Genomic DNA, 18,576 nt, shown 5'->3' with positions numbered 1-18,576 from the left:
CTAGGTCGATGTGAACTCAACCAAAAACGCAGTTTCATTTTCGATTACTGCTTGCCCTGTAATGTATAGGCGTTGTGTTATAGCGACCCCTTGCGATCAGTAATCCGTTTATTACCTGCAACGTTTGGTAACAGTGAAAGAGGTGTAGCTGCACGAACCAGTTAACCTTGTAACGAAATTCCTCATTGTATCGAACTAGCAATAGGGTTATTTTTTATTCGGATTGTAACTGCGTTGTATTGCAGTATTCAAGCTTATAACAAGTAATGTATTTTACTCAGGGAATAAGGAAGAGGGGGCGGTTGCTCATCCTTTAAGTGGAAAACACAAGAAATGTTTGAAATATTATTTCCATTATATTATAGCAAGCTTTTAGCTCTTCTGCCGATCTATAGCTCACAAACTCACTTCACAACGACCTTACTTTGTCCAATACATGGTTGTCACCTTTACATTAGTCAACAACAAGATGCGTCATTGTAGTATGATTTCTTGTTCCGGGGTTTAACGATATAAATCTCTGGCAACATTAGATGGGTTAATTAAAATGACAATTCAAGTTCAATGGCGGCAATAACATGGTTGAAAAAAGAGAATTGCATTTTAGTCACTTAAAAGCGTGATGATCTCTAAACATTTCCTTTTCGAAATCAAAAACCGGTTCTCGCATATCCCTCTTTCTAATGAATATATAACGAACTATTCAAGCAATTGACCGAATGATTCTCAACCTCCAGTCACAACCTCACAAACAGATCTCTAACACCAGCGGCTCCAAGCAGAGGTTAATTTACTCCTTGGGGGCAAAACCTTATTTTAACATTATTTCTTTGCATCGCTGCAGTGTTTTTAAGTTTAATACAATTTAGTTCTGGTTTGTATTTTATAATCACTCATTGCTTTTATAACTATTTTGCAAAATATTATGTTGGAACAGGCGGTAAATTTAGTCTTCAAAGGCCACACCTATATGTGATACACCATGTTAGACATTAAGCGATAAAAGTTATATCCTCCCATATCTTTCTCCCCTAATTGTACAGGATAACTTCCACCTACCCCAACTGGGATTTTATTTAACGGTTTTATTCACAAACGTTTGCTGTATTTGCGTAAAATTATAAAATTATTACAGGTACGAAAAATCAAATACAGCGAAAGAATCAGCGAAATTTCGATTAAAATTGCACAGCACGGTTTTTATACAGGCAGGAATTTAAATACTAAAGCATAGAGATCATAAAATATTAAGTGCCCAAACCATAGAAACAAAATATAAACGATATAAAAGTAAAAGTGTTGGATGGCATTATCACTAAATTGTTAAATATGTGAACCCGACATGGGGATTTTGTTTTGGTAAAGCTGTATTACTTTGATCAAAACAATGCTAACATTTGCAACCGAATGTTGACTGGAAAGTTTTATATTTGCAGGGAATAAAGAACAAAGCGTGATATTGTTTGTAACACAAACACTGCGGTAAATTATTGAACACTTGCACTTGTGCCAATAACAAGGTTTCGCGGATTTACAAATTACGAGAGAATATTTGCAATTTAAAGTTCATCGAACATGTCCTTAGCTGTTCATGCCCTACTACACGGTAGGATCGTCGAGCGGATGACGTCATCCATGACGCAATAGATGAGAAAGATGACAAATCCTTGCATCCCGTTCACCAAGCTGTGAATGTACATGAAAACCTCGTTCGAGATTTCGTTTCCGATTCCTGAAACACAGCAAGGATTTTTTAACACTAATAAAGATACACTGGGAAATTCGTAACTCACCAGTGAAGAATGCCAAGCTCCAGGTTCCACCGAGCAGCAAGAAGAGGAAAATGAACGTCTTTGCAGCTCTCATTGCATCTTCCTGATCGGCGACATCTTCTCTGTTCCGCATCCTTCGGGAGGTTAAAGAAACAAACGATGTTTTCCCAATGATGAGGAGGTTGATGAGAAGGACGAGAGCAAGAGGAGTGATGACGGAAGTGTAGAAAACCGGAGTGTCGGGAGCCAACCAGCATCTTTCGTACTTGGGAATTGGTGAAGTGTTGTTTTGATATTGGTGGCACGCCTCGTAATAAGGCTGTGGTTTCATGTAGACGCCGAAGTGGAATCCCACGGGTGCGGATATTCCCACAATCAAGACGGGAAGAAGCCACCCGAACATCATAAAGTACTTGAGTCGATCTTTTGAATCCTATGCTTGGAAGTTGATTGGATTGGAGGTAGCCATGAAGAGTCGTATTCCCTCGATCAGAAACCACATTCCTAATGAACACCAGCACATTGATTAGGTTTAAATGAGGTATCTTGTTAGTTGGGCCAAACACTTACCACTGCAAAGCAAGAAAATATGGTTGACTGCAGTGCCCACCATGCATGACTGATCATGCATGGTAAAGAGATCATGTGACAAATCGATCACGTGAAGAAGAAGGAGAGCCACCGCCAAGTTTATTTGAACAGGAACTCTGTCACCTCTGCGTCGGTTACGATGCAGCGTTGCTATGGTGATGACCAGGAAGACAATGGATACAGATTCTGTGACGTAAGTGGTGATCTGGAAACACAAAGAACAGAAATATTACTCAGGGTTGGTGCAATCTGCATGGCATGTTGGGAACACAATTCGTACCTTCAAATGCTTTGGAATAGTTGTAGTTTTGACGGCCAGGAGGACGGTGAACATGGTGAGGTGGTTGCATTTGCACGTGACCTTCCCAGTTCCTGCATCCTTGAATGTGGAGCAACCACGATCCGAATATTTCTTTTTCATTCGGTCGAAGAAGAGACAAAGTGGCGCCATCTTGTTGATTTTCTTCTTGTCGTTCTCCTCGTTGATTTTCCTGCAGGTGGTTTCTTGTAAAGGAGAAGATAATGTGTAGCTTGCATTGCCCTGAAGTTCATCATCATTAGTGGTTTTGCTATTGGGTTTGTTGACCTTTACCCCAATAATAACAACGAAGGTGGAATTTTTAGGAACAATGTATTCGGTGTTGATGAGAGAATCACGGTTGGGAGATGATCCATAAAGCACTTGTGAGTAGTTTATGTTGAAAACAAACGCAGAAGCTACGATTTGAGCCGACCCGTCTGTCTGTAATGTAAATTGGATGAGCGCTGACCCAAGTTCTTGCATGGTGGTGAATTGCTTCTGCCCTTCTTCAATTTGAACCCGTTTAACGTACAAATGACCGTGGATGGTTTCGTTTGGCGGAAGACCAGACAGTGCAATACGTTTGATCAGATTTTCAATATTATTTACGTCATTGGCATGTTGAGGGTTGAAATTACTCGCTTCCATCACCAGGTCTGAAAATAATCACGTCGCTTAATTGCGGGTCTTATGTCTGATAGTGATGTACAATTGTTACCTGGCTTGAGGGTGGTGCCATCTGTTACCATTGTTGTATTGACTAATGTTGTGTCAACTAGACGGGTAGTTTCTGATGGTTGGTTGGTGGTTGCCATTGATTGGTGGTGGTTAGATGTTGGTTCCAGATTAGAAGTGGTTGGTTCGGAAAAACTCGCAGCATCGGTAGTTGGTACTGAGATTGTGGTCGTGGTTGACGTGGGGCAGAAACGAACCCGAATTGCAATGTTATTTCCATCTGACGTCACATAAGGATGAAGTTAAAAAAAACAGAAAGCGATTATTTTTGTATAACGGTTGGTGTTTGTTATCAATATTTTTGGCAGTTGTACTCTTGTTACCTTGACACACTCTCCAGTATTGCTTTCCCACATTTGAAGTCATATTGGTATTTGTGCTATCTTCACACCATCCTGGGAGTTTTTTGAAGCAACTGCAGGTGAATTCTTGACACAAGTTTGTAGTCGAGATGAGAAGTCGGAACAGTTTTCGGTTTGTGGAAAATGATACCAACGACCATAACTTTTTGTGCAATCTACAAAATAAGCAAAATATGTTGTGGGACTTAATGTGTACATTTAGTGCATGCGTTCAACGCAAGTATTTAAGAAAAAATTATCTTGTGTTTAGTTGGTCGATTGAATTAAGAACGTAAGATGATGCGTTTTGATGTTAACAGAAGCTTTGCAAGGTTGTCACATAACAATTTTGGCTATGTAAGTTACCGAAATTTGCAACAAACCTTTTAGCTTTTTATGAAGTTTGCAATATTTTCCCGATTGGCGACTGGATGCTGTAAATCAGCACAATGATAATTTGTTTTTATCAACAAGCAAGCAAATATGTTTTGTGTTTTGCACTAAGTTTAGAGCAAGTAAGTTCTTTGTTGCTGAACTGCTGATTTTTTCGCGAGATTCGCCACAGAACGCGATTAAATTAAGTTTTTAGTAAACTTGTTAAGTTTAAAATAAACAATCAAATCCTTTATCTGTTTATTTAATGGAATGATTGAACGTTTGTTTATTTTGCCTCGAACAGAATTAAAGGTCGTTACTTCCTAACCTTGAATATGTGAGCAATTTTCACTCGTCGCGTAGAAAACAGTACACATTGCGTGATCTGCAATAAATAAAACATAGTAATGAGAAATCACACAGTCCGGCTGTGTGGTGGTGGATAAACTTTGATCAAAGAAACCTGAATATTTTTATCGGACTGCATCCCACTTCAAGATAAGGAATCAACAATTTCTGTTATATTAGTTTCTTACCTTTCACGTTACCTTTAAACTGAATCACGGCACTTGCGTTGGCACAATGTCGTTGCATTTCCACTTTGAGGTAAAAACAATCATTGTTAAGGATTTCTGATTATCCGGAACACCGATTATTTAATGCTGGTTTAAACGTTACCTGTGGTGTCGTCGGCAAAGCAAGGTGATAGCTCAAATATGTGGTTGTCGTCGTTTTTTGATACTGTATGTAAAAAGGAAGGGATGATTGTTGCAACAAACTATGGCATAAACTTGTTTGTACCAAGTGAAAACTTACAGGTGTATTTCCAACATTACAGCAGTATAGTTGGTACACAATATTTATCGGTAATATTTAACTGACTACAACTACAGACATGTATGCTGGGTCACTCTGTTAGGTCTGTTAAGCGTTTTACTCGATTCATCAAAATTACATTTGAATAGAACAAAGAATGGGCGACTGTTTAACGCAAAAGGACGCGGAAATTTTATTCAATACAAAGACGTCGCGAAACATTTAAAGAAGACTTGATTAAAACAACAAAATATTACCGGTGAATCTGGAACACGGAAACTGATTCAATTCGTCCAAATTCTTCAAAGTACAATTTCCTGTGAAGAAGTGTTTTGCCGTTACCAGAGTAACGTTGACAATACATTATACAAGAAAAAGAGCATGTAATGTAACAGAACAGGATTGCACATAGTACTTGCTGGTGCACTGTTTTCATAAGAGACTGTTAAACATTTATATTAGCATGAGCTTTCTCTCGCTAAAAACAGCGCCGTTAAAGCATTTTATTGTGAAAGTCGCGAAAGCTCGTGCAAATGGAGACAGTGCACCAGCAAGTGCTATAGGTATAGACCAGAGACTGACACGGCGCATTGAAGAAATTAAATATTGCACATATACAATGTTACACGTTTGGAAGCAACTTCATTAATTGTGTAAACACTATGTGCTTGGCCCACGTGGCACCGTTTACATGCAAGGGTTCTAATGGAAGTTTATAAATTACCTGCAACTTTAATCATGTTGAAGTCGTAGCATTTTCCGGTTGAGTAGTTGTAACACCATTCTGTAAACAAAGTTTATTACAAAGTACACATATAGACCCTTAAACGCAAACTTGTTTTTGTTATGTTAGATACAATAAGTCAGCAGAAAACCTAAGTTTTGGTACAAGTCGAGTTAAAGTATTTATTACCATGGTTCGTCTTTTCTGTTGTAATGGCGTATTCCTGATTTCCTACTGTAAATAGTACAGTTTATTATGAAACCTTACTTAGTATTTGTTTGTTTATTTGTGAACAATATTATTTTCTTATTACTCATAGAGAATACATTTATATATTACCTTGTTCAATGCATCGGAGAACCTCAAACTTCGCCACCTTGTTATCTTTCCCTGGGTTAAAAAACGAATGTTGAAATAATATTTTATCATTACACATTTGAAAAGTGAACTTAGATTTTACTTTTTCTCGTGATCTTGAACTTTTGGTAGAGATTCTTGGAGATTTCATTCCATTCATCGATGTGCTTAATATAGCAGTGTTTTTCAAGTGAAGTATCTGCAAAGTTTTTTGTTGTGGGGAATTAAGTGGGAGCTTTCCAAAATGTCGGTAAACAACTGAAATTTCTGAAAAAGCTTCTTTCCCTCTATAAAACTTTAAAACTCCTTGAAAACTTTAGTTTGAAAAAAAGATGGAACGCGTTTCGTTTTCTTATTCATACGAAAAAGTGGAAACAAAATGCATACAAACCACCTCTAATAAACAAGTGCTTACCGTTTTTAGCAGCAATTTTGTATTGACTTGCGTTGTAACATTTTCCCTCGTGAAATGTGTATTGACAATACTCTGCATGAAAAGCACAAGTTACGTCACTGTGACGTTCTGTTGTCATATTTCGTAATAATGTGACAATATTATGACGTCATAGATCAATTATTGAGTTTAATAAGTAGAAGTTTCCATAATGAGTTTAACGAATGCTGTAGGTTTGTTTGTGTTTCTCGTTTGGAAATAATCGAAATACAAATAAATGTTTCACAAGTAATGTTTTGAATACTTACGGATATCACGGTTATCAGGGTTGTATGTAATGTTGATTGCATTCAACGTGTTATCTGCAAATAAATCAAGTTGAAATATGAGATATTTGTGTTTTCATTGGTGAGCATAGATACGTACTCTGTACGTTAATCGTTTCCCCACATCGGATTGGTGGATAAATTTCGACCTTGTTAAATTCTGCTTCAATTTGTATTCCTTCAAATAAATCATCAACATATTCAAACGCCAAAAATAAATGTTTTTGAAACAAAAACTTACTTTCCGAACAAGCAGGAGGTAAAGTGAACAAAAATAATGGAAAAAAAATCCAAAGTTGCGTCATTTCCCCCCCGGTTCCACTGATGAACTTACACATTTAAACAATATCCTGCAACGCATGTTTATTATATTTTAGCAAATATTAATACCTGTTACAGAGACATTAAATTTACTACTAAAATGCACAGGAAACTGTTTTTTTTAAATGATTTAAAGCAGTTGATTCTCAACAGCTACTTGTGTAATTTTGCTGCGTTCTGTTGGTTTGTTTTTCTCTTCAAGTCATTTCTTGACAACTTGTGTCGTTTTTATGCGACTTCTTACAAACTTGAAGCTTTGCTTATGATTCTTACGTCTAAGTAGCTGAGAATCACTGATTTATATACGAAATTACACTCTTTGTTCCAATAAATATATTTATGTGCTAACACCACCTGGTACCAACGGCCAACCTGTTGAACACATTTATTCACATCTAATGCCAACCTTTTAACTCCAAACGGTGAGGTCACGCCGTGTTTTTACCTCCGTGTTGAAGAACGAACACAAAACATCTCCACATTCCCAGCAACACAACAGGATGTGTTTCACCATCTCACTCCTATGTCCCTACCTTGGTCCGTATATTTCTACTAACCCGAGTGTGAAACCTGTCTTGTTATTGGGTTGCGAAAGGTTGTGAAAACGATATCTGCGCATACTGGTTTCATAAATAGGCGGCCCTGCCTATTTTCCATGGAAATTAGAAACCTTATAATAACTGCTACGGTTCAATTTAAGGGCAAAAAACACGCACATGTTGAGAGTTGAAATAAATATATGATAATTCTGCCATACAATATTAACGTTCAATTTCTTCAATTTGTCGTGTCAGTCTCTGATCTATGACTATATGCTTGCTTGTGCACTGCTTTTATAAGAGACTGACTATGAAACTATTTTAATAGCACGAGCTTTCGCGAGATTGATCTCGCTTCTTCAGGTGCAGCAAATAACGTGTCAAATAAAATGCGGTAACAGCGCTAAAAACAAGAAAGAAAAAAAGGAAAAACGCACGAAGAGGTGATCATTGTTGGTCACTGAGTGCCCGTGGCATCTTAGTGCGTATAATGACTCATAAAGCCCCAGTCTCTATTGAGACCGTGGTTGATGGAGTCAAATTTTTCGATGTGGCGTTGTTCTGCCGACTCTCTCGCTAGTCTCGTTCTTCTCTTAACCTTCTATAGCACCATGACCCTCAAGTCTTCAACACTGTGGCCAGGCTCGTTGAAATGAGCTCCTACCGGTTTCTCGTAGTTGTTGTGCCGAATATCATTTTTGTGTCCGTTCATTTTTTTGTAAATCTCATGCTGTAGTAAAAACTAAACGGACTTAAAACATAACTACAATTTAGATATTGTTTATTGTTTTGTAGAGCGACAGGGATATTGGGCCATTGCTTCGTGACAACGCACGACGATTTGTCATTTTTCCTTGTCAATATCATGACATATGGAGAATGTACAAGAAAAGCAGAGGCTTCCTTTTGAACAGTGGAAGAGGTGCAAAATTCTCTGCCGGATAGTTGATGAGAATCTCGTAAGTTACTCAAATCTTACAAACAACTTTCAACAAGCTTGTATGGTTTGGTAAAATGAATTGTTACAATTAGGTCGAACGTTTTTCTCAAGAAATACAAGTGACTGAAGCCAGATTTTTCTATGGCTTCCAAATTGCAATTGAGAATATTCATTCCGAGATGTACTCTCTTTTGATCAATACTTATGCACGAGACAGTCAAGAGAGGTATTTAGTTTACATATTTCACATTAACAATATGATAATTTTTCAATGAATGTTGCTCTGTTTTGTGAATTCCTAATAGGCATTTTGTTATGTTGGCATGTTCTGCAACACCACCATAGTTTTGTAAGCCTAACATCAATCGTCAACCTTTTATCTAAAAAGGAATTACCTGTTCAAGGTTACAGGAAGTACCTGTCCAAGGCGATCGAAACTATGCTCGCAAGAGTGTTCGCAAGAAGTGTTCGCAAGAAGGCTGAGTGGGCCCTCAAATGGATAAATTAGCAACAGTCAACCTGTGCAGAGCGAGCGATTGCATTCGCTGCGGTGGAAGACATTGTCTTCAGTGATTCCTTTGCTGCAATATTCTTACTGAAAAAAACGAGGCTCATGCCTGGTCTTACCTTTTCCTATGAACTCATCAGCCGTGATGAGGTTTGTATAAATTGTAAAGGCAACCATGTAAAGGGGATATGTGGTGGTCGAAAATGCCCATACCCAGCGATGCGGCGTTGACCTTTGTAATGGTGGGAAACAAAATTGAAATTTTGTAAACGAATTTTGTAATCGAATTTGGGGAACAAAATTCTTGACGACGACTGGCCACATGATGGGGGTAGAGGGCCATACTTAAAATTAGAAGCGTTACGCAAACGTGCTGTAACATATTATGCAATAAAAATGCTAGGTTATACAGGTGTCAAATGAGCTATTTAAATCAACACTATCGGATAAATTGGACAATGTTGGTCCAAACGTGAGATAATGGGGCCGGGGTTAAGGATTGTTCCTAAATCAGAAATCTTTAACAATTAATTGATCAAACTAATCTGTTGGAACATGTCATACGAATTAATCCAAAACAAACTAGATTTTCATCCACTATCACACGAAACAAACGCTGTGCGAAATATGTTTGAGTAGGGCATATGTTGAAGCAAAACGTTTCTTAATTTAAAGTTGAAACGCCTCAGTAAGTATAACTTACGTCTATATATACTGTGATAACTGATATTATCTATTCAAAAATGCAAAAAGTTGCAACATAGCATGAATTAACATAGCATGAATTAAAATTTGTTTTCGAAACAAAATTCGATTACAAATGCCTTTGATCCGTTAATCACTGTGTTGTATATAATGGGAAACAAAATTTGTTTTACAAACAAAATTCGTTTATAAATGTATTTAATCCGTTAATCACTGTGTTGTACATAGTGGGAAACAAAATTTGTTTGTGAAACAAAATTCGACTACAAATGCCGTTGATCCGTTAATCACTGTGTTGTAATACCATTAGTCCGACACAAATATGTTGTTCATAGTGGAAACAGAATCTGTTATTTGTGTGTAAAGTTCAAAGTCACTTGATATAAAAATGTCAAAAATTCTTCGAGCACCATCGCAGGCGGTCAACTCTCAAAATCAATTATTTCCGCAGAACCTTAGCCACCATAGTCTCAAACATGCGTTTTCGTTCGCGAATAAAAAACTAAAGGACATGCGCCAATTTGGTTTTTATTGTTCATTTGTTTACTGGCATCTAATATTTGTGTGCATAATTTCAAGTCGCTTGTTATGAAAATGTTCAAATTGCAGGCGGGCAACTGTCAATTTGAGTTAATTTCGCCGATCCTTAGCCACCATAGAGTCAAACATGCGTTTTCGGTCGCAAATAAAATTCTAAACGACATAGGCAAATTTGTTGTGAAACGCGTCATGTTTGTTGTGAGGTATGCCAAATCAAAACTGATGGGTCGGCCGGTTAGTTACAAGAAATTCTTAAAAAGAATCCTCAAGATGAAAACGAATTTTTTTGATATTTTGAAAATAACCTATCATTGATGCATGTTATTATGCTAATATCAAAATATTCAAGCAGTAATTTACAAGGTTTAATCTTTCAACCATATCACAAATGTTTATGCCATTCGTAGAATACAACACCCATCAACAGATCCATGTCATGCTTTACAGAATTTTCTCAAATTTGCAATATAGCATTTTGGGCAACAGTCCCAAATCAAACTTTACGTTAGCGGTTGCTACTTTTTCATGTCCTCGGTACCATTGCAACGTTTTAACATAAATTTAACTTCGCCTCTTGAAACATTTATATCGCACGCATAACAAAATTTAGTCAAAATACATTTTCCAGCGATCTTTTATAAAAACTAATTGGCCGAAGTATGTAAATACCTTGCTCAATAAAGTGCTTCACAATAAATGTACAAAGTGTGAACAATTGTGATCCTATCCATAAATTGTCCAAATATTGAATTTCGTTTGTTTGTGTGGTCTTTGTCTTCGATACTTGCCACAAGGTGTCACTGCACTATCGCCGTGCGCTGATATGCAATTGGAAATATTTGGAAATATCTGTGCGGATTTCTCGCCTGTAAGAATGTTGCCTTTCTTCTTTTCTTCGCCATTTATCGTTCATTTTTCAATAAAAATTCAAAAAAACAGGGTTCAAATCCCGGTGTGGTGAAAAAACTGCTTAACTTCAGAAACAAATTTTTAGTTAAATCCTGTGACCAAAAAAAAACGCATATGAAGTTTACACAGCGTTTTACCGCGCAAGGTATTGGAAAGTTGTTATACCGTGATTAAATTCGATCTGTATCGTTTGCACACAATTGCACAAAAACACAAATATTTGCGAAGTGGTTCGTGGCGCAAAAGTCTATTGCAATGATCACTTTGACATCAGGTGCATCATTATCTGTGGTTTTCCTCCTACAAACAAATGACGTTTTGTTCATTCTTGACGCTAGGCAGGATTACTAACGACGTGAAACCGAATATGGGAGCCTAATCTTTTAGATCTTGCTCCGGCTTATCAGGGAATGTGGCTGATCCAGCTTGGCCGCAATGTCTTTGCTGCAATGCAAGCGAACCTTGAAACCAAAAAATAAGGACGACTGAAAAGGAATGCGATGAAATAATGCCATAATTTGACAAAAAATTCAGCATGACCTTTCTATAGTCGTGATTTGAGAACAGAAGCGAAATGCCGTTGACTAAAAACGCTTGTACTCAACTGCATTTTTTGGGACAAAAGTTAATGAAAATTAAACATGCCTAAAAACGCCCAGTAATAAAAACAAATCTCACAATTATTGGCGGTATGGCAACAATTGTTACTTCTTTTTTGTTGAAACAAGGTGAAGAGAAATAATGAAAATACAAACTTTGATGAAATATTCCTACTAGTGTTTGCGTCAGTATTTTAAAAACGTAGTATTTATCACTGCAAGATGTGCACATTAATATGCTCCATAATATTTATAATAGTTTTTCAAGGTTGGTATTTCTTGGTATTTTTTCAAGGATGGTACTCAAAAAAAAAATTATCGTGTTAGTTCCTAAACAACATGGAATCATTTCAATATGAAATCATATTTCTGTTGTTCAAATTAATTTTAATGGCTAGTACTTCTCATGAAATGCTACAATTGTTCATTGGTCAAGTCTGTTATTATTATCACTCATTGAATGGAATGTAGCCCAGTTCTATGTCGGTAGACCATGCCGAAGCAATTTTAAAGCTTTTTCTCCTCAGTCGCCTTTTCGGTGAGAATTTAGTCCATAAAACTGCCGAATTCCTGGACCGCTTAAATACGCGAATGGTAGAGGCAAACAGAGGAAAATCTTGCATTTAAACACGTCCTGCCTAACGATGCGATTTTTTTTGCTTCTTTAAATTATATTTGCTCTTGTAAACTACCGCCCCGAGCGACATGGCGATCGTTGTAAAACTGCACACATCCATGCGTGACCTGCAAACAGTTGAAACATAGCTTCGAGCATTAGTTCGACCTCATGAGGTATGTTTTGTTTCATTTGCACTTGTTGCTGCTGGAAAGCAAATATCAGTTTGCAAAACGTGAATAACTTAATTTCGTCACCATATTATCTATTAAATATAACAAAATAACATCGACCGTGCAGCAGTTATTTGTCAAAAGCACAATTACAATGCAACACGCACCTAAGTTGTAGGGACATACAAAATTGACAAACTCTCCATAAAGGTGAAAAAAACTGTAAAAAAATATTCGACAGCACACACATGCAGAAACAAAACAAATAAAATAGGTAATAAAAGATAGCCAGGGTAAAGAATGAGTAAAATAAACTAAGCTTTGATGAAATTAAGTCAAAATAAACCAACATGAAAAAATGATTCGTAAAATCTCAGTATGCATCGATAAAGCATGTGAAAGAGGGTCATTTTGGTTTCAAACGTGACTTCAAGAATGGGGATCTAACCAAAACTGTAGATGCGGGCCCAGCGATCACTGTATACTTGCGTAATTACACAAAAATGACAGTAGCGTTTTACTACAGGATCATCCTGGTTCTTTCTTATCGGCAATATATATTTCGCCCCGTGGGCATCTTCAGTTCCAAACAGTGTACACAATAAAAAGATTTTTAAAACCGTCTGAAAAAACAACAACAGTAAAGAATAAGCTAGTGATAAAAAACAGCAACTTCGATCTTTTCATTGTGTACTGTAAGGAACTGAAGAAATATATATTCCAGGCTGATCCTGTAGTGAAAAGCTAATCTTATTTTTGTGCCATTTTAGTTTAAGATACTTAGGTTTATTATCTCCCGAAAAACCTTTCACCAACGTGAACAAAAAGTCATTTGTTCTGTATTGCTTTGGATATATATACGACAAACTGGTTTCAAAAATAGCTTAATATGTAGTAGTTGTTCAGTGATTGACAACACTATGAATTCAGTCACAAACTGCTGTTATCGCCACGGGCGAAAGATTGCGAATGAACGTTTTTGGAAAACAAATATTTTCTAGATGTTATCTAATATGCATGATTAAGCCACAAGTCTCTTTAACACAGAACGTATTCAGAGGATAAAGCACTCTTCGCCTGAAGCGTTGAGAACATCTCTATATATTATGCGAACAAATTGCCACAGTTTCTTAAACTTGACTAACATTTGATATGTTCAGTCTTATCAGAAAAGACGACAATATGTTGAAATCTCTCATCGTAGTGTCGACGATTGTGATTGCAGCAAATGCGCGTAAGTACATAAATAGTTACACTGAAATTGTAATAATCGAACTTCCGACAATACGGTTTATGCAAATTTTGTTTTATGGAAAATACTATGTGCAATTACTCTCAACGATTAAATTTGAAAAATAAATACAACTCAAAACAAAATTGTTAGTTTGCAAATGTGATATTCCTTTGCTTGCGCTACAAAACTTTCTGAAGGTGGATGCATTGCAATTACAAATGTTATTCAATGGTGTACCGATAAAAACTGTGTACCAAGGTAAAAATAGTATCATTAGAGATGATTTTTTTATTCAAGACGTTTCTTAACAATTCACGCATCTTCAGTTTACTAATTGACATTGCTTGCCTACTTCCACGGGGCTGATCTGGATAGCGTCATTAATCACCTATAAGTAACTCTTTTATCTTTTAACATTCTTTGTTCAGAGTGCTTGGATGGTCTCGTAAATCCAGCACCCAAACCGGAAGTTAAATGTGAAAATGATGGTTGGACAGATTGGTTTGATCTCGACGATCCATCGGATGACAATTGTGACATTGAAACACCCGGCGCCATTCAACAGAATTTCCCGGGAACCGTTTGCAGGAATCCGACCGCCGTCGATGTGGCTTTGGTCGGTACGCAGATGCATGCGTACGTTTGGAACATCTACATCTCTATTGCACTTCTGCGATGCTGCTCTTCAAATCAGGCCTTTAATGGTCGGTGTTGGCCGTGCCACGATTACAAAGTTCGCTACTGCTGTCCGGCAGGTATGCAAAACAACTTATGTTGAGTATAGTCAATGAATCGTTCCAATTACGTTCTTGCTGCTTTTTACTTTGTATTGTGAGAAACCATAACCTTGTCCGGTTACGTGCCTACGAACAGTGTATTGTGCTTGTCGTAAGATAAAAAGTATTAAATTAACCTCGTATCAGACTATTTTGAAAAAATACTGTGTTGCGGTTGTTGTTCAATAACTCTACATTTCTGTATTTTTATTTTCAAAAAAAGTGATCGGCGAGTGCGAGAACAGTACTCTGCATGTCCACGCCTACTGGTCACCGTGGTACGATGTAGACGACCCGTCGACCCAACTACCGATATACGACGACAACGAAACCGTGAGCAACATCCAGACAAAGAAGCAATTCAAAATGTGCGAGCCGAGAACAGCCATCGAGGCACGCCTCACTAACGGCTTGCCTTACATTAACGGGGTAAACACCTTTGACGTGTTAAACCCCACGGATGGGTTATTGTGTAAATCTATTGAGCAGGAATGCCAAGATTACCAAGTGCGGTTTTGCTGTAGGACGTGGGTTTTTGGGAAGTAACCCAAAATCTTAAAAAAGCACCGTTCTAAACCCTGTTAGAATAACCTGGCAATATTTCTAAATTTATAACCACTAGTCCAGATTTTATCGCTGTTAATGTTTCAATATGGGCCTTGATTCTACAATGTATTTGTTGAAATCGAGAAAGTATAATCGAATTAATAATGGTAAACTCTTCATCCATTTGTGACAAACTTTTCTTACACATTTTTCTGCGGCGTTGAAAGGTGCTTTCATTGTTTACACGGAACGACCACATATCCCTTTTTCTAATTGCTTTTGCATCTGATTCGAAATAAACTCCAACCGGTGGTTGCAAAGACAATTATTTGCCTCTGAACTCGATAACCTGATACCAAACATAGACGCCATAGGCTGAACGAGTTTGCATTAGTTACATTGATGCTGGAGTACGTGTGATTATCACACGACGCAACACATTTTTACTGCAAGGAAGAGAGCAATTTAGGCACCAATTCGTAAACAAAATTATCAAGAAAATGTACATATTTTCAACAGGGAGAGAAAGCAGTATAAATTTTTGTATTTTATCAGCAAATGGCCAAATTTAGTTGCATACAATGCAAATATTACCACTCGGAATGCGTCAAAGCTTTATGGTCAAAGTAGGCGATGTCGGTCACGCTTAACTGGTTGCACCCAGATTTCCTGCGTTTCTTGCTGATGCTGGACAAATTTACATCGAAGAAAGCAGTTACGCGGGCGTCAGAAGCACGCGAACACAAGGAGATTTACTTTGGCACCAAAAATTTCATTTTATATTCAATTGAAAAAAAATATTTCTGTGTGATTTCTTTTCTGATTCGCTTCCAAATGTGAAAGTAATAGTTAAAAATCGACGCTAGGCTCATCGCCTGGTATCACCACTGAATGTATCTGTGCCAAACTGAGCCATGACCAAATGTTGTTGCACGAACAGCAGTCCCACGATTAAACAGTTTGGTTTTGATCTGAAGGAAAACCCGAGACTCTCCATACATACATAAACATTACAAAGTATGTTGTGATCGGTTAGCGCTTCTTTTTAAATTTGTTATGTTTTGTAAAATTTGTTTTGATATAGTTTTGCTGAAGATTAGGAGGTTTGACGTTTTTTAATACTTTCTTCAAAGTAATAGGATTCACGTAATCTCGGTATTCAATCTCAAAACTGCATTTTGCCCCTGCGTTTTGTTCCCGATGCAAACTCTGTGTCCCGGGGTGTCAGTGTTTTTTTTCGACGCGACTCCCTTGTGGCCTCACGCAACATCAAATTTTTAAAATGCATTAAGGTATATATTAAACGTACCGTATTCACAGAATCGTTTCACATCTATAAAAACACGTAGGTTGCTATACTGTTACCTTTTTGTAATACTATATACAATAGTTCATGTTGAACTATTGTAATAGCAATTTAAGGTACAAAAGGTCTGTATTCCTGATGGACATCTACAATTCGTGTTACAATCAACAAATTGTCCCATTGCTGAAACTAAGCCTACGCCTGAATGTCCACTGGCTTGCACGCACTCTCTTCCGCGCTCCCTTACGGTTGCAGATTGTAGAAATTCGGCGCAGATGTGCTGAACGTAACATCCCTGCAATCTGATCGGTTTAAATACGGGGTTAATATGTACCTTTAGTACTGTGCGAACTTCCAAAGGTATATTTTGCTGTGTTTTACTATATGTATATGGTTTATTGTACAATCAATCAGATTTAACATGTTTATTGTACAATCAAAACCAATGGGTCGGAAGGTTATGCCAAAGGGTTCTTGGTTACACTTGGTGACTTTATGGGTTCATTGCAGTCATCCGTGTCTGAGGGAATTGATGATTTAATCACATATCTGTAAAAGTCGCCCTTGTCGGACGAAGTGGTGGTTTAAAACAAAACAATTAAAAAATTACAGCTTGTAGTATTGCATTACAAAGATAATGTACAAGCTTTTTAATTTGTTAAGAATGAATCCTTATGTATCTACTGGCAACATAAAGCGTGGCATAGATATGAGTTGTGGATTCATACCGCAGATGGAAAGAAAACTCAGTGATCTTGCTTGACTGACGCATTGGATCGTAACAATGGCGTGAACATCCGGGAGTGCAAAGGTGGAGAAAATTAAACACGTTGGTGAACTTTTGTTAACATCCACCTTCGCGCTCAGAGATAGAATTAGTTTGACGACGCATGTAATCGCTTTTATCGTCGCCGGCTGACGGCGCTGCAGAGCTAATATTATTCTCAGGGATGAAACGATTTTTCGTTGAATGGTTGGGCATGCTCTGGTGTTGTATCTGCTTTATACGTAATTTGAATTGGGATGGTCCAGCTACGAGAAACGCAACAAGTTTAAGAGAAGGCGTATGAATGAATGAACGTATAAACGAAATAAAAATTTTACGTTTATTTACAAGTAAATGTGGAATGAATTTTACACGTAGTTCATTTCACATTTAATTATACTTGGACATGAACTTAACATATGTTTCTAATACAAAAAGTCTTCTAGCATGTTCATCTAAAGTTTATGGAAGACCCATTCAAGAACAACAGGAGGTTTTACCAAACTTGTAACAGACATTAACACATTTTCCAGAAATTTGCTAAAATATTTGTAATTTCAACTTCCTTTGAATGTTCAGGTTCAAAGTGTTTAATCCGAAAAAAAAATATTTTAATTTGAAATCCCTTTCTCGTGATATGTTGCATTTCTCATAAAGTAACTTTCGAAATCGGGAAATACCCACCACGTGCTCCATTCTTCTTGATAATAACCGTTTTGTTTTGGAAGTGACAAACCAATCAGTGTTACGTAAACATCTTTTTTACAGTTGAATAAGCACTTATGCATGGAGTGTTGCTATTGGCAATCCTGCAGTTTTAATTTTGTGTTGATGTGAGTTCCTGTCACATCACACTTTCAGTGTTTTTCTTTTGCAAGACAAGTGACTAAATTGACAATTGTAATGATGTAATAAGTTTTAGACGTCAAGCTAACATGTTGCGACTTCTGTCATAGAGAAACTCGGTGATTGATGTCGCAGGGCAACCGGTGATGCAATAGGGTCAAATTTATGGTTGAATGAGCAGAGGGTACGTGCTGTTGCCAGAGCGGTTTTTCAGCATGTTTGGGGCAGTTTCAGCGCATTTTTTCCCTTCTCAGTCAGCTAGCTAGTCATTTGGTGCTGTGAAAAGGTAGTCGAAAAAGCATCAAAATGTTCAAGCTCGAAATTGATTCCCAGAAGTAGAACCTTAATTTGTGATTTTAATTTGTCACAGGAAAAGTTGCTTCGGTTGCCTCCTGGGACTGATTTTGCTATCCTATGGGACATAAGATCCTCCTGGAGGCTCCTCAGATCCTTGCTGTGTTTTGTCCGATGCAGCTGCAATCAATTTTTTTCTCTTTGAATTGTACCAGTAGATCTTCAT

At 37.3% G+C, this 18,576-nt stretch overlaps 1 protein-coding gene and 2 pseudogenes across 1 annotated transcript; 2 read left to right on the top strand and 1 right to left on the bottom strand.

Annotated features, from left to right (window-relative positions):
* Positions 1–1,589: 1,589 nt before the first annotated feature.
* LOC145903012 (uncharacterized) lies at positions 1,590–6,545 on the bottom strand (annotated as a pseudogene).
* Positions 6,546–8,082: 1,537 nt separating this feature from the next.
* On the top strand, positions 8,083–9,521 carry LOC145903011 (ribonucleoside-diphosphate reductase subunit M2-like; annotated as a pseudogene).
* A 4,174-nt stretch (positions 9,522–13,695) lies between these two features.
* Positions 13,696–15,441, top strand: LOC145901376 (uncharacterized). The gene is made up of 3 exons (XM_082989034.1): positions 13,696–13,816; positions 14,245–14,571; positions 14,816–15,441. Exons 1-3 carry the CDS (start codon positions 13,735–13,737, stop codon positions 15,136–15,138), a joined length of 732 nt encoding a protein of 243 aa, XP_082845160.1. The 5' UTR covers positions 13,696–13,734; the 3' UTR covers positions 15,139–15,441.
* The last annotated feature ends 3,135 nt before the right edge of the window (positions 15,442–18,576 follow it).

This window comes from Ascidia mentula, chromosome 5, assembly GCF_947561715.1.
Source record: "Ascidia mentula chromosome 5, kaAscMent1.1, whole genome shotgun sequence".
NCBI classification, from domain to species: Eukaryota; Metazoa; Chordata; class Ascidiacea; order Phlebobranchia; family Ascidiidae; genus Ascidia; species Ascidia mentula.
This window is presented reverse-complemented; position numbering and strand designations above follow the sequence as displayed.

Coding starts and splice junctions, on each gene's coding strand:
- LOC145901376 (XM_082989034.1), top strand. CDS start 13,735: ATGTTCAGTCTTATCAGAAAAGACGACAATATGTTGAAATCTCTCATC. Junction 13,817..14,244: donor TGTGATTGCAGCAAATGCGC/GTAAGTACATAA, acceptor TTCTTTGTTCAG/AGTGCTTGGATGGTCTCGTA. Junction 14,572..14,815: donor TCGCTACTGCTGTCCGGCAG/GTATGCAAAACA, acceptor TTTCAAAAAAAG/TGATCGGCGAGTGCGAGAAC.